Source organism: Dermacentor andersoni, chromosome 10 (assembly GCF_023375885.2).
Source record: "Dermacentor andersoni chromosome 10, qqDerAnde1_hic_scaffold, whole genome shotgun sequence".
NCBI lineage: Eukaryota > Metazoa > Arthropoda > Arachnida > Ixodida > Ixodidae > Dermacentor > Dermacentor andersoni.
The window spans coordinates 109,957,163-109,979,705 of record NC_092823.1 but is presented as its reverse complement, the minus strand read 5'-3'; the positions used below and the strand labels follow the sequence as shown (position 1 = coordinate 109,979,705).

The window sequence follows — 22,543 nt, the reverse complement described above, 5'->3', positions numbered from 1 at the left end:
TGTTGCCATTTATGCTTTCTTGGCTACAGATACCGAGCACACAGGGGTATGGTACCTGTTGAGCCATAACATTTAGAGATGTACTACTATATCATTTTCACAAGATTTTACATGCCTCCGAATCAAACTTGACGAAGTCTGCGGCTGAGAGCGTTTCTGGAATGCGTGCAAACAGCGAGTTTGGTACAACACCAGAAACATTGGCGGCTGTGTAAGCTAACGCATAGAGTGCAGAATCATGCGAAATCTTGTGAAAGTGATAGTATATCTGAGAGTGACTGACTGTAGAGTGCAAAATTAATCCACAGAACCTTCACGAAAATGTGCTCTGTTGCCGTCTCATGATAGCGATGACACTGCGTCTGACGGCTCTGATGGTAGCCTGTTGTGGTTATGGTTTTGCTTTTGTACCCGACTGCAACGTGCAGGCAATTTCCGGACCTATTTTCTCTGAAAAAAAGTGTGCATTACGATTCGTGCAAATACAGCAGCTGGCCAACCACGAGAAATCAAGACTAAAATAAAGATGTAGCTTGGCAGACAAATCGTCTTTTAGTTCCAATTACTTGCGGTAAGTGTCATAAGCTTCAGTACAACAGCTAAAGCTGCAGTGTTACATTGTTTTGTGAAGACAGATGGCCATTGCATGCATGCAGCCATTATCGTACTTTGCGATGACACCTCGGTGCTCCGTTCCAGATTGAAAGAGCCCAACCGCACAGCCTATTCATAAATAAATTTCCTATTTCTTTCCTTTCTCAAACGTACCGACCAGTGGTCATTGTGCGTGGCCTCTGCAGTGCTAATCTTGGTTCAAGTTCTGTTGCTGGCACATAATTTCTTTGTCACTTGTCGTTTCACACGTGGCGCCAAGTGCAGCTACTGTCAAGCAATGAACAGCCAAAAAAAGGATCTTGAGTTCAAGGAACGAAATGCGCCAGACGTCGTGACCCTTCAAACTTCATGCCAGTCCTGTTATTCCTGCGTCCCAACTGCGCTGTTCTCGCAAGTGCTAATGTCCCAAGCAAAGCTGCTATGCCGAACAGCGAGCGACGAGGGACGTACCAGGGACAGAATCCAAGTGCTGATGTGAGGCGACAGCAGCGCCATCTGGCTGGGTCGGTGGCCGTCGTTCATGAAGAGCAGGTGGTGCATGCGCTGCCCAGCGATCACCAGAAGGCACGAGGCCAGCTGGGCCTTGTCCTTGACTGCCAAGGACACCTGTGATGCAACAAAGGGAGCACGTTCCTAAAGTGTTTAGTTAACTGTCCAGCGCTGCAACTGCTTACCATGGGCACTCTTTTACGGGTCCCACATTTAGAGGCAGTGACACGCGACACTGAGCGGGCTACAAAAGCTCATGTATCTTTGAAGTAAAATATACACTCGCCAAACAGAAGTAGAGTATAACATAGATTTGACGTCTTCTTCACAATGAACAAGGAAACCACTTGTGAACAAGGGACCCGTACATGTCCCGTAACATTGAATCAATATTACGGATATATTTTATTCAGTTATGCTTCTTCCTCATGAAATGGGTTTCCGTCAAATTCTGTACTATAATGCTTGTGTGTCTAATTGAAATCACTGATGGTGATAAGTACATAACCACTGTGTTGTGCCAGTACTAAGGCTGTGAGGCAGGAACTTGGGAGGATGAAAATGCATCCGTTGCTACACACCTCCTGCGCGAGGATGTCGTGGCCGGCCGAATAGAGCTCGCACACGCAGTGCCGTCGCACCAGGTCTCGGTCCTCGCCCCAGCTGCAGGCCAAGTCGAGTAGCCGGTTCATCCAGCCGAAGGTCGAGCCAAGCACACTGTTATCCGGGTTGTCGGGCAGGGACTGCATCACAGCTGATGCGGCGCGCAGGAGGAAGCTCTGCTGCGGTGACGACGTGAGTGACGACGACGTCCTGGCGCTTGGTGCCAGGAGTGGCGCGTGCAAGTCCTGAAAGAACGCCTTGCGCACCTGTACATGGAAATGAATGCACAAAGTTGGCGATGCAATGGGACCACTGGGGTACGGGCTTACTGTTGTGCAAATGGCCTGTGTCTGGCTAGCATGACTATTGCGAGAGAAGGATCGAAGGCATCCAAGTGTAATCTACCAGACACTACGGATTACGCGCTGCGTCAATGATTGCATTTCACTACGTTTTTGGCAGCCAGGACGCTGCTTGGTACACACAGCTGTGGACACACATTCAGCTGAATCACTTTTTGGGGCTTCAGGACACAAATGATGGCACTACGCGAGGAACAAGGGTGCTGCTGCTGTACCATGCTAGTCTTCTCCTCAGCCACCTCCGTCAGTCGTAACGAGCCTTGCGCGTAGGAGAGCTCTAAAGTTCAATATTCATTACAGGTCTCTCTCTTGCTCAATGTGTCCAGCCTAGTTTAGTGTCACAGTCTGAGAAGGTAGGCGTACAAAAGTACACGAAATGAACGAGTACAACTAGTTTGTGTTGTACTTTTTGTTACTCTTGCATTAGTGTTTCGTAAGCGTGCCTCGCTCAGTTTTCTATTGCTTTGGTTGTGTACCTGTCAACCTGTGAACATTAAAATTGGTAAATATCATGTGGACATGGCACTGTGTGGGCGGGTAGCACGCATTCTTTTAAAAGCTTGCTCTGAGCATGCACCTTTTGTGGCATACGCACACACACTTTATCCACGATGCTTTAGCGATATACATATCACACAAGCAGTAGAAACCTTGGAACAGCACAGACTGACAAGCAACACATTCTTCTTCTTTTTTTTTTTTTAGATCACAGTGACTTCTTTAACAACTCTGGTGTGGTTGATTTTGCCTGCTACAGGAACTCGTCTTCATAAACTTGCTCGAAGGAAGCACTATACCCCTCTGGTGTCCTCTCACCACCAGACGACTTCGCACGAAAGGTTTGGAGACCGACAAGGAAAGCTTCTTCACCAACTGAACTTATTTTTCGTAAAACTTGATGCAACGTTTGTATGACCGTAAAGAGGGCCCAATCTTGTAAATTCTACGGGAAACTTGGAACAGTTGGGCAGGCATGTGGTTGGGTGTTTGTCCCTGGTGTAGGCAATCACTCACCGTGGGCGTGAAGAGGGACAGGGGCCGCACTGAGCGCATGCCAAACAGCACCACGACCTGGACCACGGTGGCCAAGAGCTGGTGGTGCCGCACCGACGCCATGTTGGGCACGCGCTGGCCGAGTGCGTGCGCCACGAGCGACTGCGGCCGCGACGCGTCCTGCGGGGCCCCTTCCCACAGGGGCTCCCCCTGCGGCAGCACTGGCAGGGTCTCGGCTTCCGGGCCCAGAGAGGCCTGCGATGCGGAGAGGTCAAGTGTCACCTCAACAAAACGTGAGGAGTACTGATATAGTTGAATTGGTATGGACACATTTCTGGTGTAATGGCACCACGGAAAACCAACGAGGTTGGAAAATAGCCGGCACAGTGGACACAAGCGCCATCCGTTAGCTTTAAGCCTTGAAAAGCCAACTGCAACAAAATCTTGGACTGTATGAAAAGCCTAGTTTAAGATAATGCAGATATAGAGGAGCCGCCATGCAAAATTTGACACCTGGAATACGAGCGGAAGGAAGCATTAAGAAAAGCTTGCAATAATGGCCGTTCTTGATACCAAAACTGGAAGAAAAAAAATGTCGGCATTACTGCTCACTAAAAGTGACGCTTGACCTAAAGTGCACGATTCCTTGGCATGACCTCTAAGATAAGGTGGCCACCCGCAGTACACTGACGAATCTTGGAAGCGGAGTGCTAGACTATCAGAGAGTCCAGCGGAAAGTCGTTCAGCAGCCCCAAACCATCACGACTATGACTTTGGTGAAGGCTTAAGCTATTAGTACTGTCTTTGCAGTTTGCTAAGACTTTGCGCAGATGCGGCAAAATTTTAAAAAATTTTCTGTAGTATGCAAACTAAACCCCATATTCGTAAAAGCACACTGAATCGATGGCCTTGCAAGTGGGTAACATTTTGGGGACACTTACGTCAACAATTGCGTCCAATACTTCTGTGCAAAACCGCACAAACGGCTCCAGGTGAATGTCACTGATCTCCACATCCTGTGATGAAATTTAAAAAATGTAGCCAGTGAAACAAATAACGAATTATCATCACAGCAAGGGTGTCCTAGTAAACAGGCAAATATATTGCAGCTGGTACTCACTCTCCTACAGATGCGGTCCTTGGGTGTCTTTCCCATCTGAAAAGCAAGCAAGTTCAGCCAAACCAAAGATTCGCATTATCAGAACAAAGTCGTAGTCTAAATAAAACAAGTAATCGCCAAAGGGTCAATAGAAACAAGGCCATGATTTTTATAGCAATGCCTTTTGCTCAATTCTATGCCACTTTCATCAGCCTCACCGATAATGCAGGCTGAGCATTGCCTTGACCACTGATGAATTGTGAAAAGAAGTTGCATTGGAAAAGGCATCGCTATGAAATCGTGGCCAAGCTATAAGTGACGTCTCTGGGCGACTCTGGGATCCTTGAACACAATGAAAGAAGAACAAGGTGCCTATGAACTTGAGACTCTTGCATGTTTAATTAAGGTTTAACTTTCAACTGACTTGCTTCCGTGTCTGCCTAGAAATGTGCTTTTAAAAAAACGAAATCCCTAGATCTGTGCACATTTCAGTACTTAAGGAGCCACATATAAAAAACAGATGTTGTAGCCCCGATCCTGCACAACCTTGGACTATAATGTGCAGTAGTGTGGAATCAAGCACACTTTTGTGTGATCATACAAACATCAGCGATCACACAAACATCAACATAATTGTGCAACAGATAAGTCCTGAACATCAGTATGGTATAATACACTAAATCTGACTGCTGCCACTCTACACTTATGTCAAGATACTCATTCAATACTTATAGGCAGCTCAAAGCATGAAAAGCATGGCAACAAATTTTACTGGAAGCAGACACCGGTAAACAGACCTCGTCTTTTTAACCTGTGCCCTCCCATGAGGCTGATCCTGAACATGATGAGGTTGTTTATGAAAGCATGAGAATCCAAAATATTTGCTAAGAACCCCAAGTCGTTTGCTGCAAAAGACACCTGACACAAAAGCAGCTTGACTTGATGCCATAACAAAAGAGCTTCAGCACACGCACACACAAGAAAACGTGCTTAATACTGTTAGCTTTTATAATAAGCTTTTAGGTGAGCCTAAAAGCTTGATGTAGGCAACCAATGCTGCACGGTAGAAGGAAGACAGCGTCAACAACAAAAACGACGAAATACCTACCTTTTCCATTAGCAGAACTAATGCTTCGAATCGTTTTTGCAAGAATGTCTTCCATATGATCAGGCCCACACCTGCGCAGGATTAAAGGCAGGAAGAGCACACAATGGCACACCTGTCTATAAGGTGATGTGGTTGCATTACATCAAAGTTTTCGTGGCTGTGATCCCTAGCGTACTCACAAGTTTTAAAATCTAGTACGGTAGACATCTGTTAATTCGACTCCGTCTAATTTAATTTTTCAGTTAATTTGATCCTTGCCGAAGGTCCTGGCTGGCGCCCATGCATTTCTATGAGCCCAAACTTTCATTTCCTTCAATCCTAAAATTGGAAATTGGCCAGTCAGCATACATGTGTCTGAACCCTATGGTGAGATAGTGAGTCTTTTAGTAGCAGTGTCTGTCTTGGTGGAGCTTAGGGGACAGTAAATGCGTCGAACACATATCCCTCTGCCCTCAAGAACGCCTATTTTTGGCCTGCCCTAAGAAGATTTTCAAGCAATGATTGTAGCTCACAAAGCCTGACTATGATATTTATGCAATTCTAATGCGTGCCTTTCTTTTTTTTTTTTCAGAAAACTGCCTTCACAGTGCAATTGGATACAAAACCAATTTCGCGACATTCGCATGCTTTACCTCATAACAAGAATATATTGCGGTGAAGTAAAGTGGCCGCTATTGTGCAACACATATGAGACTCTTGGCCATTTTCCTTGCCAAACATCTATGCTATATATCTATACTTTGTTTAGGAGCTCTAATATCATTTCTGTGCTAGTTTTCTGCTTTGGACACATACAAAGTGGATGCACATTTCAATCAGGGGCCCGTCAGAATTGGGCAAATAATGCCAAATTAATCAGCGGTGTGTGTTGCAATTTTTTCTGCACCTTAATTTGACCTGTTGGAGAATTTTGTCGGTCCCGTCAGGGTGAAATTACTGGAAGTTGACTGTAATACGGTGCACATTACTGTGAAGCCAAGTGCACGAGTATGTGCTGCTGTGAAGGCGTAACCTCGCGATGGTAACAAACAGCATAGGGAGCAACGAGAACTAAAAGAAGACTAAAAAACAAATTTTGCTCCTGGAGTATTGCTTTGTGCTTTAAAATTTGACATGTTGCTTTTATAAAGATATAAATGCTCTGGTGCGCAGTCATTTGCATGTGTTACAGACAAAAATGTTCTTTCTATTTTTTCCTATGAAGGCGCGTGTTATAAGTAAGAAAACATGGCACTTGGCAGGAAACTGCACTGACCATTCTTGAGTATGCTACTGGAGACGGCCGAGAGGAAAGCCGAAGCCTTGGCCAGCTTGTCGATCTGGTCACGGTCCCGGTCCCACCGCACCAGCTGCTCTGAGGCGCAGTTGACTAGCAACGAATCCAGCTCCAAGGACCGAGCAAATCGTCGTCTCGCCCGCACAAAATGCACTGCGTCAGTTGGGAAACAAGGATGTAAAGACTCGTTGCTGCTAAGAAAATTTGTGATCATCACAACGAAAAAGGGATGTAAACAGAATTAGAGAAAAACACAGAAAAAGTGCCGACTCAACCAGCAATCGCCTTGCTAATAAGATTGCTACATTTATGATACATACATATGCATATAAATTAGATGCTCAGAACTCACAAAAGCGTTTTGACAGATTCTCTTGATCAAAATCAAAATTAAATCAAATTATAAGGTTTAATGTCCCAATGGCAATTAATCAGCTATGAGAGACAGCATAGTGGCATGGATGAATTGACCACCTCAAATGCGTCCTAAATCCAAGTACACTAGCATGCCTGTGTCCTGCCTTTTATCGTAATGTGGCTGCCGCATCTGAGAATCGAACCCATGACCTCACAGTCAGCAAAACACCACAGCTATTGAGTCACTGCAACGAGTGGTGCCCTCATTAAACATATGAATAGAAAGAATAATGAACAGGGTCATGAGTGACTGTCCAATAGCCAAACAATATGACTGGTTTAAGTACCATACGAATACACAATGCAAAAGTATCATTATACGCAATACCGTGCACAACAACACTGTGGAGTACTGTTGAGCCTTGTGATAATAAATTAGTATGTCAAGGCAAACTGCACTATTACTACAGATTTGATATTGACTATAAAAGCACACATAGAGGTTACCACAAGCAAGCCTACACTTATTACAATCGACTTCCATTAATTCAACCTTGACGGGACCGATGAAGTAGAGTGAATTATCCAATGGGTCGAATTAAACAAGATACATAAAAAATTCCAAAATAAGCCACCGATCCAATTGGCAGTATTTGCAAGTCTAGCACGGCCCACGAATCAAACGCGTGCTAAATTTCTAAGTGTCCAAAGTAGAAAACTAATGGAGAAATGACATCAAAGCTCCTAAACAAAGTAAAAATCAAGCACGCCCTAATATTTTGCAAGAAAAATATAAGTGCTGCACATTGGTGGCCAGTTTTCTAAAGTCAGCTTCGCCGCAGTACACTCGTGTTACGCGGTAAAGCATACAAATGACGCAAAGACAGTTTTGGTTTTGTATCTGACTGCACTGCACAGACATTTACGGCCAAGTTTTTTTGGAAAAGAAACAAACGAAAGAAAAGATGCGCGCATTAAGTTCGGGTAAATACCGCAATCGGACATTGTGAGCTGCGGTTATTGCCTGAAAAACTTCCTAGGGCTAACCGAAAATAGGTTTTGATGGGTCACCATATATGTTCCATGCCTTCACAGTCACCTAAGTTCTGCCGAGATGGACAATTCCACTAAAAGTGTCGCTATTGGCGTCACCATAGGAGTCGTGTGCATACTGAGTGATCAAGTTAACATTATCCGGTGAAGGCCAATTTTAGGACAGAAATAAGAAAGTTTGGGCCCGTAGAAATGCATGGGCGCTGGCTCGGATCTTCTGTCGGGATCGAATTAACAAAAAAATAAGATTACCAGCAGTCGAATTAACGAAAGTATACTGTATTTATTTTATTTATTCACAGCACCCTTAAAGGCCCTCAGTTGAGTGTGTTCAACTAAAATGTTAAGACAATGATGAGAAAATGCATTACTAGATTTTAATACACCCATAGCATATAAACTAGAACAACTACCATCTACTGCAGAGCACATCTAGGAGCACTGACAAAAAAAAAGTTTGTCCTGTATATTTTTTTTCCTTAGACAGCTGTTGACTCTACGATGAAGGCATATCTCGATTAGTCAAAATGGCCAGCAAATCATTCATTGACTCATCTTTTAATGCAGCCAGTTCAAAGTGCTCACCAAGCAAAGCATCGCATTGGGCATGTTGAGAAGGCTTCCTCTTTGCATAATGATTTCTGGTACAGTTGATTCCCGTAACGGATTCCACTACACGTGTCATCGGGGAGGTTCAAGTCACAATTGTGCTGTATAACTGTAAGGTCTGCTTCTAATGGCCCCTTAGCAAGTGCCGACATTGGAAATGAATTACGCACAAGCCACAATGTTCAAACATCTCACCACAAGCGCTCTGCGGCAAATGCTTCGCATTACCATAGATTCCCACAATGTGTCAAGTCTGCCTAATATATTTTGTCAGGCTTTTGTCGAAGCTTCTATGTATACTTGTAAGCTTCCAGAGTTAAAGAAGCACACTTATACACGTGGAATTAAAGTTAAATTATGGGCTTTTATGTGCCAAAACCACCATGTGATTATGAGGCGCGTCGTAGTGGGGGACTCCAGAAATTTGGACCACCTCAGGTTCTTTGACGTGCACCTAAATCTAAGTTTACGGGTGTTTTCGAATTTCGCCCTCACTGAAATACGGCCGCCGTGGCCGGGATTCGATCCCATGACCTCGTGCTTAGCAGCCCAGCACTATAACCACTAAGCAACCACGGCGAGTTAATACTCAACAAGGTTGGTAATAAGGTGCAGAAACATTTACAGTAGAACCTTGTTCATATGTACTGGAAAAACATGCGAGAAATAACATACAGACTCAATTAGTTGAGCCTGTCAAACTGAACTGTTGAAATCAAATCGAATTGTTGTAGCTCGAGGTACCGAAGCGTGTCGAGGTGGTGAAGACGTGTGCTGTTGTTCTTGCAATTTCAGCGAGCTTATGTTCATGCTCCTCAAATTCTGCCTGAGCTTTGAGTGGCGCAATTCGATGAGTACAGTTTTGACGTGCCCACTCGGTGTGAGTCTTGCTAGTGGGGCCCTAACGACCTGAGATGCACATTGTCATTTTCCTAGATGGGAAACAAACAAAATCGAGCCGACGGGGGTGGGTGATGCAGGAATACAGCGCCTACGACGCCACGAGAGTGAAGCATGATGCTCACTTTGTGCCACCTGCAGAAGGGAACGGTGCACATTTGGGTTATAACTCATTAAATATGTGCAGTATGACTCCAACAGCAATACGTCCCATGCGCTGTGAAATCGACAGGTGAAGACGTTTATCGCAATAGGGCTGGCGGTGATAACTGTGAATGTGTGCGATGACCCGAGAGGAGATTTGCTGGTACCGGAGTAGGAAACCGAGTGTGTGTAGGCGCTTTCACGCGAGATGAACAGGTGAGTATTGCAGGCAAGCTGCTGCGGCAGGCAGCTACCGTTCTTGATCAAACATGCCGTGTGCCGTTTCTTGTTTACGTGGGACCTGGCGGCTGGAAAACGCAACACATGATCGCAGTTTGGTGATGCATGACGTTGGTGTTGGGAGTCTGTTTTTTCTGGCAACGTATGAAACGGTAAAAAAAAAAAGAAGTGTAGCTGTACTGGGTCATATTTTGTGTTCTCGATCATGAACGTTGGCGCCAAGAAATAGTACGTAACAGGATCGTATCAACGAGGCTTCACTGTATTACAGTTTCAGGTGTGCGTTGGTTAAAAGGAAGAAGAAAAAAACTTACAGTCGATGCCGTCTTCCTGAGACTCGGACCCAGTGGGAAATGGCAGCTTCGTGAGCCGCCGGAGGTCGTCAGGAGTCATTTCGAGATCACAGGCCCATGCCGACACCAGTTCAGTGATAATGCCTGCAGGAGCACGAAATATTTATTAAGACAAAAAGAAAACTTGTGAGTACAGCACTTGTGATGCTTTCTCTTGTTTGTTTGTTTGTTTTGATGTTTCAAGTGAACTTTTGTTAATTCAACCTACACGGGACCATCAAAACTGGTTGAATTATCATCTGGTGGGTTGAGAATTAAACCAAGAGGCTGAAAAAAGCATCAAAACACACTGCTGATTTATTTGGCAGTATTTGTCCAATTCTAGCATGTTCCCAAATTGAGCCCATTTTTTAGGGGTTCAAAGTAGAAAACAAACATAGAAATCGAAAGCACACACGACTATTAGCAAGAAAAAATGTAGGATGCCTCCGATTCTGGCAATAAGAAAAAAAAATGAGAAGCAAACTTTACCTTTACAGTACATAAATTTATCGCAGTGACTATTCTGTGCACCAGACTATATGATAAACTTCCGTTTTATTCTGTGACCCGAACAACAAAAAAAGCCTTAACTTTATTTTGTAGACTACAGTGGAGCCCTATTAAATTCTTGTAATCAGGAGTGTGCGAACACTAGAATATTCGTTTTCAAATCGAAATGTGACCATTCTAATACAATTTACAAATAGAATATCTAATATTCTAATATAATATCTATAAATCTAATATTTGATTTCTCGACTATTCCCTTTTTCGGATATTGGCACCTTCAGTGAATGACCCGGCTGTGGTCAGTGCCTTGATATGCTCAGAGTTCCCACCGCGGGTGATCTTTATCGGTACAAAGTTCGCCAAGGTCGAACAGGCCGATCGAAACGATTAACGCCATGCGAACAGAGGGAACAATAAAAGCAGTGCATGTGGAAAACACGAAAGCATGTGTGAAGATCGGACTGATTAGCCACCGGAAGCCACGTTGATTGCATCAAATACAGGAGTTCATCATTAGCACACGCAGGTTCACGCCAGTTAGGAAATTTTTACTTGTATTCGAGCCCACAGACGAACTTGGCATGCATGCTTGCAGGAGTTGCTAGCTGGTTGACCACGGACTCGAACGCCATTTCAGCGGCCATCAATATGACCCATCGAAAACTATATCTACTCTCCGTATGCAAATTGAAGAACCAAAGGGTGACGTGTATGCATTCGGTGCGATGTGCGGCGTGCTAAGAAGTGGCCGGAGCAAAAACTTTTCCGTCACCAAGGTGGCCTGCAACCCATGCGGACCAGCACTGCATATAGTATACACATAACAGGCTGCCGCATCTTCCGCCATGGCACTTTTTTTTTTCGATTCCTCATTAGTTCACTTCATGTCTCCTCCTCCTCCGCATTCCTCTTGGCTGCCCTCCTTGCTCTCTCCAGGGCCGGCGCACCTCATAGAGAAGCAGGCTCGCTGTCTCGCTTGCCTGTGGGATTTTCCGGCCGCCGCATTATAACCGGCATTTTGTCCCACACGGCTGCACCATAAGCGATATGCGTATACGTGAAGTTATATGTGAGGGTAAAGGGAGTCAGAAAAGACCAAGTTTATAAGTGATATGAGCTGTACTACTAGTTCCAGCACCACCGTCGCAAACCTCACCTTGGCCTTTTGCGAAGAGGGAGGAAAGGGAAACTTCGCGGTGCTCGGGGAAGAGCTGGCGCTGATTGCAGGAGCGCCTCAGCAGTGACGCCAGCACCAGTACGTCCTCCAGCTTGCACAGCAGAGACTCCCAGTGATCACACTCGATGACCACGGGCTCCCAGCTGTCTTCCTCGATTTCGCCCTCATCGTTGATGATGACTGGATCATCACGGTCCCCGGAGGGAAGCAGTTGCACCCCCGACAGTTTTTGTAGTGCCGTGCCTTCGTTTTCTTCTGTTGGCTGAGGCTGTGTAAGAAACAGATGGAAAAGCCAAGGCTAGCGTGTAACAATGAGAGGTGAGAAACTGTGAACTGAAGGTCTGCAACAGCAAATGCTAACAACTGCATGCCTGTAACAAAGACAGAACCTTTCCTGGCAGCTCGGTGCTTCTCTGTTGCCAAGACTGAAAATTGCAGGTTTGATTCCTAGCATGGTAGTTGCAATGCAATGTCCATGGAGTGGAAGGTGACCGAAATTTTGCCCAGAGCCTCACACTATGACGTCCCTCCAAAAATTTTCAAGTCTGTATCATGCATTGCAAGTTAAACCGTACGCCTTCCACAGCAAGACGGCAAAATTTGAGTGCATTCGGTGCAGTAGAACATGTGTTAGAATTTTTCAGAGTCACAGCTAAGCTGGCAATACTGATGGGTGACGAAATGAAGCGTGTTCTGCGTGGTTAACGGGTGCGCGCAGTTTTGTCTTCGCATGCGCATATCAGCGGTCGCCCCGAGACAGTTTCTGCAGGTGTTCTCCAGTTCGTGGTGTCTTTCTCAAGTGAGTGACAGAATTGCAGGCACAGTGCAACGTGACACCCGTCTTGCCCCATAGGCTGAATGTGTGGAACAAGGAGAGTTCGATGCAGTGCAGACATGATTTCGAAATTTTTCGGAGCAGACGACATACCAGTGCGCCCGCACTTCTCTATGTCGCCCAAGTGATGACAAAATGGCCCTCGCTGTTGGTGGGAGGGCCTTAGAGGCAGCAATTTCAAACTGAAATTTCTAGTTGAAATGTGCCTTGAGAGCTCAGTTTCTTTATGTGCATAACTATATGGGCCCCTCTACTATTAGTTACAGTGATAAAATGAGAACCGTTGGGCGACCATGCCACATCCTCCTCTATGGGATATAAAACCCCATCTAATATAATACATCTGCGTGTAATATACATCAATATACATACATATGTACATACATATGTACATACATAATATGATATACATCAGCATGTAATATAATGTACACATCCTCTTCGATGGGATATAAAACCCCATCAAGTGTCGTTAATAACCTCTCAACTGGAGAGCACGTTTCAGAGACATGCAAAAGATTCCAAGATGTGGACCACATCTAAAGATGCAATGTAGTTTCATTATATGCAAGTAAAGCATGCCTTCTGTGTTTACTGTACTAAAGTTATCTATCGCAAATGACTGCTACCATGTTCAATATGCGGCGATGAAAAAATGAATCTGCACATAAGACATGTAGAGGAAGACTCCAAGGCATGATCATCAGTAAAAAAAATAATGCAGATTCCTTGTACTGTGGGAATCAGTGTAAAGGCACATATGTGCTAGCGGCACAAATGCCGTAACGGTGAACCGACCTCCAAAGCCGTAGAACGTCTGCCGCACGAGAAGTGTCCAAAGTGGACGGCAGTTATGGCTGGCGCACCGCCTGTCGCACGACCGACGGGCCAATCAACGACCACGAAGATGCACACCTCTGCCACAGGCAACGCAAACATAGGCTGCAGCTTTTGTTCCAAACAAAATAATTTCTGCTATGTAAAGTGATCCGCGAATTGTACATTTTATGAAAAAAAATATCTACTATCAAATGTTAAACATGAACGAGAGCTCCGATCTTTGTTGAGCTCAGCTGCAGAGCATCGCTACCAATAGCAGACGACTGGCTCGGCTGTGCTCACATCACAGCCGACAGCGCCATTAATATTAGTGTATTTTCTTCTTCGTGTAAAACTATTGCGAAGAGCAACAACAACGGTAAGAAAATATTGCGGCTTGTAAGTGTCAGTGATTCATTCCAAAGCGCAGCAAGCTTTAGCTTTGAAGTGAACAAGGGAAAGCCAAGCGACAATATCGGCACCGCTGAGTGATCAGTGGCTGTGAGGCTGCCGTCGGTGCCAGAGTGACCACTCCTCAGTCGCTGATTGGCCACTTCGCTGCATGGCTGCTGCACAAATGGGTCTTGGTCCCATCCTCTCTATGGCAAGAAAACCTCGCCATTCACGAGCAAAACCAATGTTGAACGGCAGTCCACAAACGGCAAATGGCGTGCGGCGAGCGGCTGTGCCAGTAACATGGACGGGCCTTAACTGAAGCTTCGATGAGCCGGCAAAAGACAAAATGGTGCTACATGATACAAAATTAACAGATGATTTCAGTGAAGCAGGTGTCCTGTAACGTTCCTCAGCCATGGCTGCATGCCTTACAGAACAAAGGAAAGCGTTCATCAGGGGCGATACTCTTGACCAATCCTTTCAGTGATATCATCACCTCCGCAAGATTTTGTGCAACTCAGCATCAGATGCTTCGCAGTAGATAGCTGAAAGAGTTCCTGGCACTGCATAAAGATAGCAAGTTTGGCATAGCACGAGAAACCCTGTTAGCTTCATGTGCCAACAAGTCCGGTGCCAAGTCACATGAAACCTTATGAAAGGCATTGTATCCCAAACAGCTACAGCTTCTACTTAGCAAGACAGCAAATCACAATGACTGCTTGTCCTAGGACATAAATAATTACACTTCTGTAATCAGAAATTCAATATACACTAGGTGTGTGCAAATTTGGATAAGATCTATCCATAAATAACAAAGTCGAAGTGTAGCCTCCCCCCAGCATTAAATAAAAAAGCAAGGCTACTGTGCGACAAGATTAACAAAAGGCCTTTGGCTCTTTAACCAGCATTCATTTCTTACTGCCGCTAACCTGAGCTGTCTTATGAGCTGGTATGATCCGTGTGTGAAGGTGGTACGTGAAAAAGTGTGCCCACCACTTCTTCTGCAGCATTGGTAGCTTCATCTTTTCGTGGACTTGGAAACTGGAGAAAGCTTCTTGCCGCATAGCCAACAATGGCTGCTCCGATGTAGGCTGCCGGAACGTTTGATGATGCGGCCAGCACCGTCCGAATGCTCCGCCACCACGGTGACATTGTCATTGATGCTGTGAAGTGAGCTTCTTCTCCTGCAACAAGTCATGCGTGTATACAGACGAGGTAAGATATACTTAAGACAAGCCTAAATAGACGGATGGACATACAGACACACAAATACAGGTACATTTTACCAGATATTCTGCAGTACAACGCAGTAAGAAGTCCAAGGTGAAACGAAAGTACACCAATAATAGCTTTTCATTTCTACTGAATGAATCAGTCAATCAAGAATGTCAAGTGCTTTTATAAACGATGACGACCAAACCAATGCAATCTTGGAAGGGCGGAAGACTGGGCTAATTGACATTCCATTATGCTGCAAGTGCATATCACGTGAAGAAGTAACATTAGGACGGCATCAGACAGGCTTGATTGCTCGTCCCCGTACAGCCGAACCCTGATTTAGCGCACACAAATACAGTCGATTTGCATTAATTCGATCCTGGCGGTACAGTTGAAACTGGTTGAATTATCCGGCAGGTCGAATTAAACAAAATGCAGAAAAAAACGCTGAAACACGCTGTTGGTTTCCTTAGTATTGCCTATAAAGTAAGGTTCGCCGTAATCAGGGTGTCTACCAAGTTGACATTTCCAAATTCCCTGAGTTTTCCAGGTTTTCCCTGAGCACCTTTGCGAAATTCCCTGAATGAGCCAGAACTTTGTTTTATGTCAAGACAGGCTGACACCACGTTGCCCGATGCTGTCACTCTCTAGTAAGCATGCTGAAACAAAAAATGACTTAATCCTGTTTGAATAGTAAGGAGTAATATCTATTTTATTTAAAACGAAAACAGACGGAAGGTGTTAGTAAAATGCACACCGAAAGAAATGGTAAAGCCCATACCAAATTGAGTCGAACATTTTCAAATACGAATGAAAAGGAAATGCATGCATAAGTAAATATTTTTTTAATATCAGCTATTTCTATCAACTGATAGCAAGCTCATCTGTATGAGGTCCTGAACTTTGTCACAACTAAGGTTCTCTCTCAGCAGCTGGGAAGTCAACCTCAACTGTCCTGACATACTCTCAGCCCGTACACAACATCTCAGTGTTGGGTTTCACTGCTTAAACAATTTATTTTGGTTTGGATGAGGGACACCTGTGTCTCAGTGTCAGCCAACACTTAGTTCTTTTAGCTCAAGCTCCTTCAAAAAGGCGACGGCACCCTTCCTTTCCCGTTAATTCCTCAGTGCGTCGGTCCTTTCTGTTCTCATCCTCCTCCTAACACGCCTTCACCACATGGATCATCTGAAGCATCCTCTCGGTCAGTTGTACAGTCAACATTTGATTTTTCGGACTTCCGAGGGGCCGCAAAAAAAATGAAAAAGAACGGGCAGTCTGAAAAACATTAATGCATGTCTTTAACTGCCTTTAAGGGATAAAGTTACCACAGGCACGTCTGAAAAAGCTCTGAAGGCCTGCCAGTACGCTTATTAGGCATATCAGGGCTTGTACTGTGACAGGATACGGGGTGCACGCATGTGTAATTAAGGAATACATACTGTGTCCCGTGACAATTGCCCCCTTCCCACGCTTGTTATGCTTCACCGCCTAACACAAGTGTACTGAGGCGAAGCTAACTTTCGGAGACTGGCATTACGCAAAGCGCTGTGCTCTGCAAGCTTCAAAGCCAATCGCGAGGATTACAAAGGCGGAGTCGGTGCCATTGGTGATAGCGGCGAATTCTTTCAATGAAAAACACGGCACCGCACGGCAAGAAGCTTAATAGCGAACATAGAAGCAGCTAGGCCTAACGTTGCCGCAGTGGTGGTTACGGCTGCCAGCGGATCTGCCTGCGAGAGTGCCGGTTCGAGGCGGAGAGATAATCAATATAGCGGCGGTGGCGGCTTTGATTAAGGCCATTTCAGACCTGCAGTCAGGGCAATATACATTGACTATATAGAGTACGTGGTGGTGCCGCAAAACCGTGCAAATTATCGGGCATGTCCGAAAAATCGGGCGTCTAGAAAATCGGTCGTTAACTACTCTGGCAATACATCGTGCCGATGACACGGAGTCAATGACGATTCGTTGCGATTCCTCTGTTACTGGAGCCAGCATTAACACGACTTTCGTTCCCTTTCAATAAAGTTACAGCTAATTTTCCCTGATAGAAGCACAAATTCCCTGAGTTTTTCCAGACTGTTCAATTTCCCTGAGAATTCCCGGTTTTCCCGGTTGGTAGACACCCTGCGTAATACAGCCGTGTCATGCGGTGAAGCATACCAACAGAAATATGTGCCATTGCTACGGCACATGGCCAGTGACAAGTGCTGAGTCACCTAATAATTTACTGGCAGACTTTCAGAGTTTCAGATAGATCCACACTCTTTTCTTAGCTTTAATGTCCCCTCGACTTTCCTAGCTTTTTTTTTTTCGTTTTACCGCCTCCCTTTTCTCTAGCTTCCCCAACACACAGATGGTTTCTTTCCCACTTCTAGGTGCACAGCGCATACGCCCGCGTATAATTAAGGACCGCGTGCTAGGTCCCATTAACGGTCCCATATGCGACACACACGGCAAGCAAAATGAGGGCGCAAATTGCCACAGAAACGTCAGAAACAGCTCTGAATGGCTGCCAGCATGCTTATTAGGCGTCTAAATGCTCGTAGTGTGACCGGGGATGGCGCATGCACACCTGTATAATTAAGAAACTTGTACTATGTCCCATGACAGTGGCCCTTTTCCAATCCTGGTAAGCTTCACCGCAATATATTGTATATGCTTCACCACATAACACGCATTATAGTGTAGCGAGGCTGACCAGTCAAGTTCGAATTATTTGCCGAAGGCCCATTTTGATATCTATGTAACGGAAGATTGGGCCCATAGATATGTAGGACGCCGACAGGGGCCTTCGGACAGGGTCGAATTGACCCAGATATCTGAGTAACCAGAGTAAAACACACGGAAGTCTACTGTATAACAAATTTATAATGTAACAAAGTAAATCAAAAATATTTCTTGCCAATATCAGAGTGTAATAAATGTACGCTTTTAACAAATATTGGATGTAATGAGGATAATGTGTCAGACACAACTTCACGAGGTTTCACTTTACACAGAAGTTGCTGACATCACTCTTCCTCTTAATGTGTCCATCAGAGTCCTTACCAGCCATTTCCACGAGTGACTTGAGGAGCGAACTGAACAGGCACCAGCTCCTTTTGTTGGTCATGGCCCACGTGGATGACAACCATTCTTGCAGGAGGGATTGCTGCACAAGACAGAATCGGATGGTCAAGCCAGCTTTTTGCTTGCGACGGACCCCTGGAAGCGCAAACCGTAATAGGTGCCATAGAGATGTGTGTGTGTGTGTGTGTTTGTGTGCTTGTGCATGCGTGTGTGCACAGGCTTGAGGGTTCTGATTCGGTGCAGGCAGATTACAGGGGTTACTAAATTATCATGCTGAGGCTTGAGGGATAAGAAAGGTACTTCAAAGAGATGCTAAGGACAGTGCAAAGAACAGCGTGATGGAAAACGATGGTGTATAACATTAAGAGACGAAAAGATGGCAGTGTGGATTCTAGTTCTAGTTAAAAATCTAGTTCTAGTTAAGAATCAGAGGAGGAAGTTGATTTGGGCATGTCATGTGATGCGCAGAACAGATAATTGTTGGTCTACTAGAGCAATGGAGTGGGTACCTAGGGAAGAGAGAAGTGTTAGAGGGCAGCAGACAAGATTGCACTGAACACAAGTCACTCACGTAACATGCAAAGTTAACAGGTGTGCCTGCTAACTAAATTAGAGCACTGCTTACTGCTACAACCACTGAATAAGGTTACAATGGATTAGGTTAAGTTGTTGAGTCAGCTGTAAGGTATAAGGCATAGGCATAGTTTAGGAGAACAAAAGGCTGAGCGAGTTTGACCTGATTCAAACAGCAATTTGTCACGAGTGTGAAGTCACGGTGACGGTTTGTTGCTCTCACCACTAGTGAAGATGGTGCAATCCCGGACTTCCTCAGAGCTTCCAGGAGCAATGGATGACAGCCGCTGGATGCCAGTGCTCTTGAGAACAGAAGGTGTCCTGCAAGAATACCGAACAAAATGTACAAGATGTTGTTCAAATTACTGCCATTGGTGATACTCAAAACAGCAATAGCTGGTCAGAACATAGGTTCTCGCTTGGGCTGAATTGGTGCATTTATTTCAAGCAAGATTATATTTGACTGTACCACAGGTGTGTGCAATGTGATGGAACATGGCGCTCCGGTGGAGACGCATTTAGACTTAAAAGCAGTCATTTCTACTTGTGATGCATGTCTTATATTTAACCAACTTACAACGCAGCATCTATCATTGTACACACTACCAACAATTAGTCAAGGACCAGCCAATCGATAAAAGGTCCGCACTTCCATGCCAAACAAATGCTGTCACTTTTTCAGCCAACGTCACTTTACGACATTGAGAATTGGGCTAGGTATTGTCCCAGCCTTACAAAGTGACCCGGAAAACAAAAATTCTACATAACACTTGTCTTCACAGCACACGATTCTAACATCGTAATGTGTAAAGTCAGGAGCCTGACTCATTAGTAGCCTGGAGAGTACAAAGTCGATGGTTTGATAACATTGCGTTTGGTTAAGAGCAAACATGTTGAACGAAAAAAGCATTCAAAACATACGACAAAAAGCGGCTAGGTTAAAAACTTCTTGGACGTTTCGTCTGTGAACAAGGCTGTGAAAGCTTCTGTGAGGAAGCTGAAACATCTGAGAACTTTTTTAACCTATTCTTTCTGTTTCCATTTTCATGTTTTCTTTCGTTCTGGAGAGTACAGTACAGTAAATTAGGTGGCTAATACAGAAAAAAATAGACCGTAGCACAAATTGCTGGCTGCTCTGAAGAAACAACACTAAGAAAGAAGTTTGAAAGCATGTCAAGGAAAAATGCAACTTTCTCACCAAGTTGCTTGCAGTCGGCATCTGCCTTGGTCGTCACGGGCAGGGGAGACTCAACATTTCGATCCCTTGCCAAGCGACGACTATCGCCAATGTCGAAGTAGCCGAGGAACACAGGCAGTGCAACAGGGTTCTCGTCACCAAAGGTCACCCGCTTGCTGGAGCTAGATGTCCAGAGTGACAGGTAACGCGAGACGTGCGTCAACACACGTGACACTTTCTTGAGTGGCATGGACAGTTCGTCTGCTAGCTCCTGCGCAAATATGAGAAAGAGCCAGTTGTAACAGACAAAACACTCAGCAGCAGTGCTGGATAAAAGTAAGAAAACACACAGTCCTATGAACATCCACAGCACACTCTACAGGAATGTTTGACTCTCTCGCGTACCCTGATGTTCGCCTTCCCTGCACCACTCGCGTCTCCTGATGCTTGTCGACTTGCCCGCATGACACAGATGCAACTGCAGAAGCTGGTTTCATATTTGTGTAGCTACAAGAGATGGTGCAAGCCCTCCCACGACAGTGCCATGTTACCCAATGGCACAAATTGCTAAGGCGCAATTCGAAGTAGCTTTCTTCTCTACGGTTGTGCATACAGACTGACCGTGAAAGGCGTCCCAGTTGGGTTCGTAGTGCGGTACTGACATGGGCAAATGTGATCACCTCTACATTGTATTTACCACTGCATGTGGGCTGAACAGACCAGAACACCCAAGGATGAGCAACAATGGTGGGGAGTGCACTTGCCTCTGGTGAAACATCTTCCGACGATGGCTCGTAAATGTCATCGACTTGCGACTTGTCTACAGCCTTGTGGAGGCGGCAAAGCTGCCGGAGTCGTCGGCAGGTCTCGTGCAACAGCTCGGCATCGAAGTCGCAGCTGACTTCTTCGTCTTCCGATGCTAGTTATGAAGAGATGCAGTGAAAGCACAATCAGCAGTAAAAGAAAACGCTAAATCTTCTTGCACTGTCTTAGAGTTCAAGACAATGTATACATCAGGTTCAATATTCAACAAGAGACATCATCATCACCACTGCAACAATTTATTATATACAGCAAGGGCCCCTCTTGGAGGGAATGCTTACATCATTACGAAAGCAACAGTTCCTGAAGGTAATCGAAATGAAGGGTCTGATATAAAGTATCAGGCAGGCATCTATGCATACAAATGTAGCCCACAAACTTCATGTCATATCTTGGCTTTAACTGGTGGGAGAGCACTAACTTGGCATTCTCTTTTAACATTCTCCGCTCTCTCTTCCGTCCCGTCGATGTCATTGCAGCTGGCGCAATTGATTTAGATTATTTTTTTTTCAGAAGGGTGGAAGGGAGACAGGAGAGAGTTGTATGAGGCTGGCGAAGGCGTGCCGTGCGGCATATGAGTGCAGTGGCTCGAGCTTTTTTTTTCTCTTTTCGAGAATTTTGCCTTTTTTATTTTCGGCACAGACACTTAATAGGCAGATACAATTGTTATAACTAATAAAGTGGCATGGGAACATTTAAGTAAATGGTTTATTTTACCATAGAGCACACACAAATTTTCAGTGTTGCGGCTGCTCATTGCTATATCAAATATGCTGCTAAAACCAGTATTGTTATATGTGGGTTCGACTGTACAAGCATTTTCACATTATGCCTCCACTGGAATGAAGCTGCTGTGGCTGGGAATCAAACTCGCGACTACGGCAGCAGAAGGATATCATGGCCATTATTTCATAATGACAGGTACGACAGTGTCGTCCCGTTCATACCTTGTGGTTCCTGAGACCTTGGTTCCAGCACCTCGAGTACTGTGGAAACGACGAAATGCGACGCCTTGCTGCTATGGACAATCTTTTCCAGAGCCTGCACAAAAGCAAACCGACAAATTTTAAGGTCAGATGATTTTCTTTTGCAAGGTTGAAGCTGCTAGAACCTTAGGCAAGCGGCTCCAAAATTAGGTTCTGGAGCCTTCCAAGTAACGTATTATTTTCCAAATTTGGGGTGGTATATTATGGCAATTTATTTACATTTGCTATCCTTCCAGTCCTTTTTGATCTGTTCGCACAAAGTCGTGCCCCCGTTATCTCCAGAATCAGTCACTTGGTGAGATGGATGACAAGAAATTATGAGAATTGCAGCAAAGGAATCTTTACAAAATATCGCATCTGGCTTTAAGCAGTGTATGTATGTAGGAAAGCACTGTTTGTGCACCCTTTTAATAAAATGTAGCATAGCTGCACTGCATACAAACCGAATGCGTGTTTAAGCCACTTTGGGTACCATCATCTTGCAGTAAGCCATTACTGGTCGTTTGTAATTGGTTTTACAGTACTACAGCCATAACCTTCACAATAGTGAACACAGAACCAAGTTTTGTGGAAACAGCAATATTAGCTTGGAAGAAATATATTTTAATTAGAATTCCTCACCACTCATGTTAGTTCTTGATGACTGTTACAATAGAAGCATTTGAACAGGCTCAACAACACACTTACATGAAGTAACTAAGAAGTCTGTGCGAGTTAGCTAGCTCAGTAGCATAGATTACATATTTACTTGTTTATTTACACACCTTCAGGA

General features: G+C 44.8%; 1 protein-coding gene across 2 annotated transcripts in view; it reads right to left on the bottom strand.

The window, feature by feature from the left end:
• LOC126543625 (rab3 GTPase-activating protein non-catalytic subunit-like) overlaps positions 1 to 22,543 on the bottom strand; it is a 45,977-nt gene that overhangs the window by 2,731 nt on the left and 20,703 nt on the right. For both annotated transcript variants that reach the window (XM_055077788.2, XM_055077789.2), the window contains exons 11-25: positions 21,733 to 21,826; positions 20,728 to 20,882; positions 19,985 to 20,234; positions 19,010 to 19,107; positions 18,193 to 18,295; positions 14,914 to 15,104; positions 11,850 to 12,138; positions 10,163 to 10,285; positions 6,525 to 6,698; positions 5,270 to 5,340; positions 4,183 to 4,218; positions 4,004 to 4,078; positions 3,084 to 3,317; positions 1,686 to 1,973; positions 1,066 to 1,221 (exon numbers count right to left, since the gene is read on the bottom strand). In XM_055077788.2, coding sequence (XP_054933763.1) covers positions 1,066 to 1,221; positions 1,686 to 1,973; positions 3,084 to 3,317; positions 4,004 to 4,078; positions 4,183 to 4,218; positions 5,270 to 5,340; positions 6,525 to 6,698; positions 10,163 to 10,285; positions 11,850 to 12,138; positions 14,914 to 15,104; positions 18,193 to 18,295; positions 19,010 to 19,107; positions 19,985 to 20,234; positions 20,728 to 20,882; positions 21,733 to 21,826 — 2,337 coding nt within the window. The remainder of the gene's footprint in view (positions 1 to 1,065; positions 1,222 to 1,685; positions 1,974 to 3,083; positions 3,318 to 4,003; positions 4,079 to 4,182; positions 4,219 to 5,269; positions 5,341 to 6,524; positions 6,699 to 10,162; positions 10,286 to 11,849; positions 12,139 to 14,913; positions 15,105 to 18,192; positions 18,296 to 19,009; positions 19,108 to 19,984; positions 20,235 to 20,727; positions 20,883 to 21,732; positions 21,827 to 22,543) is intronic.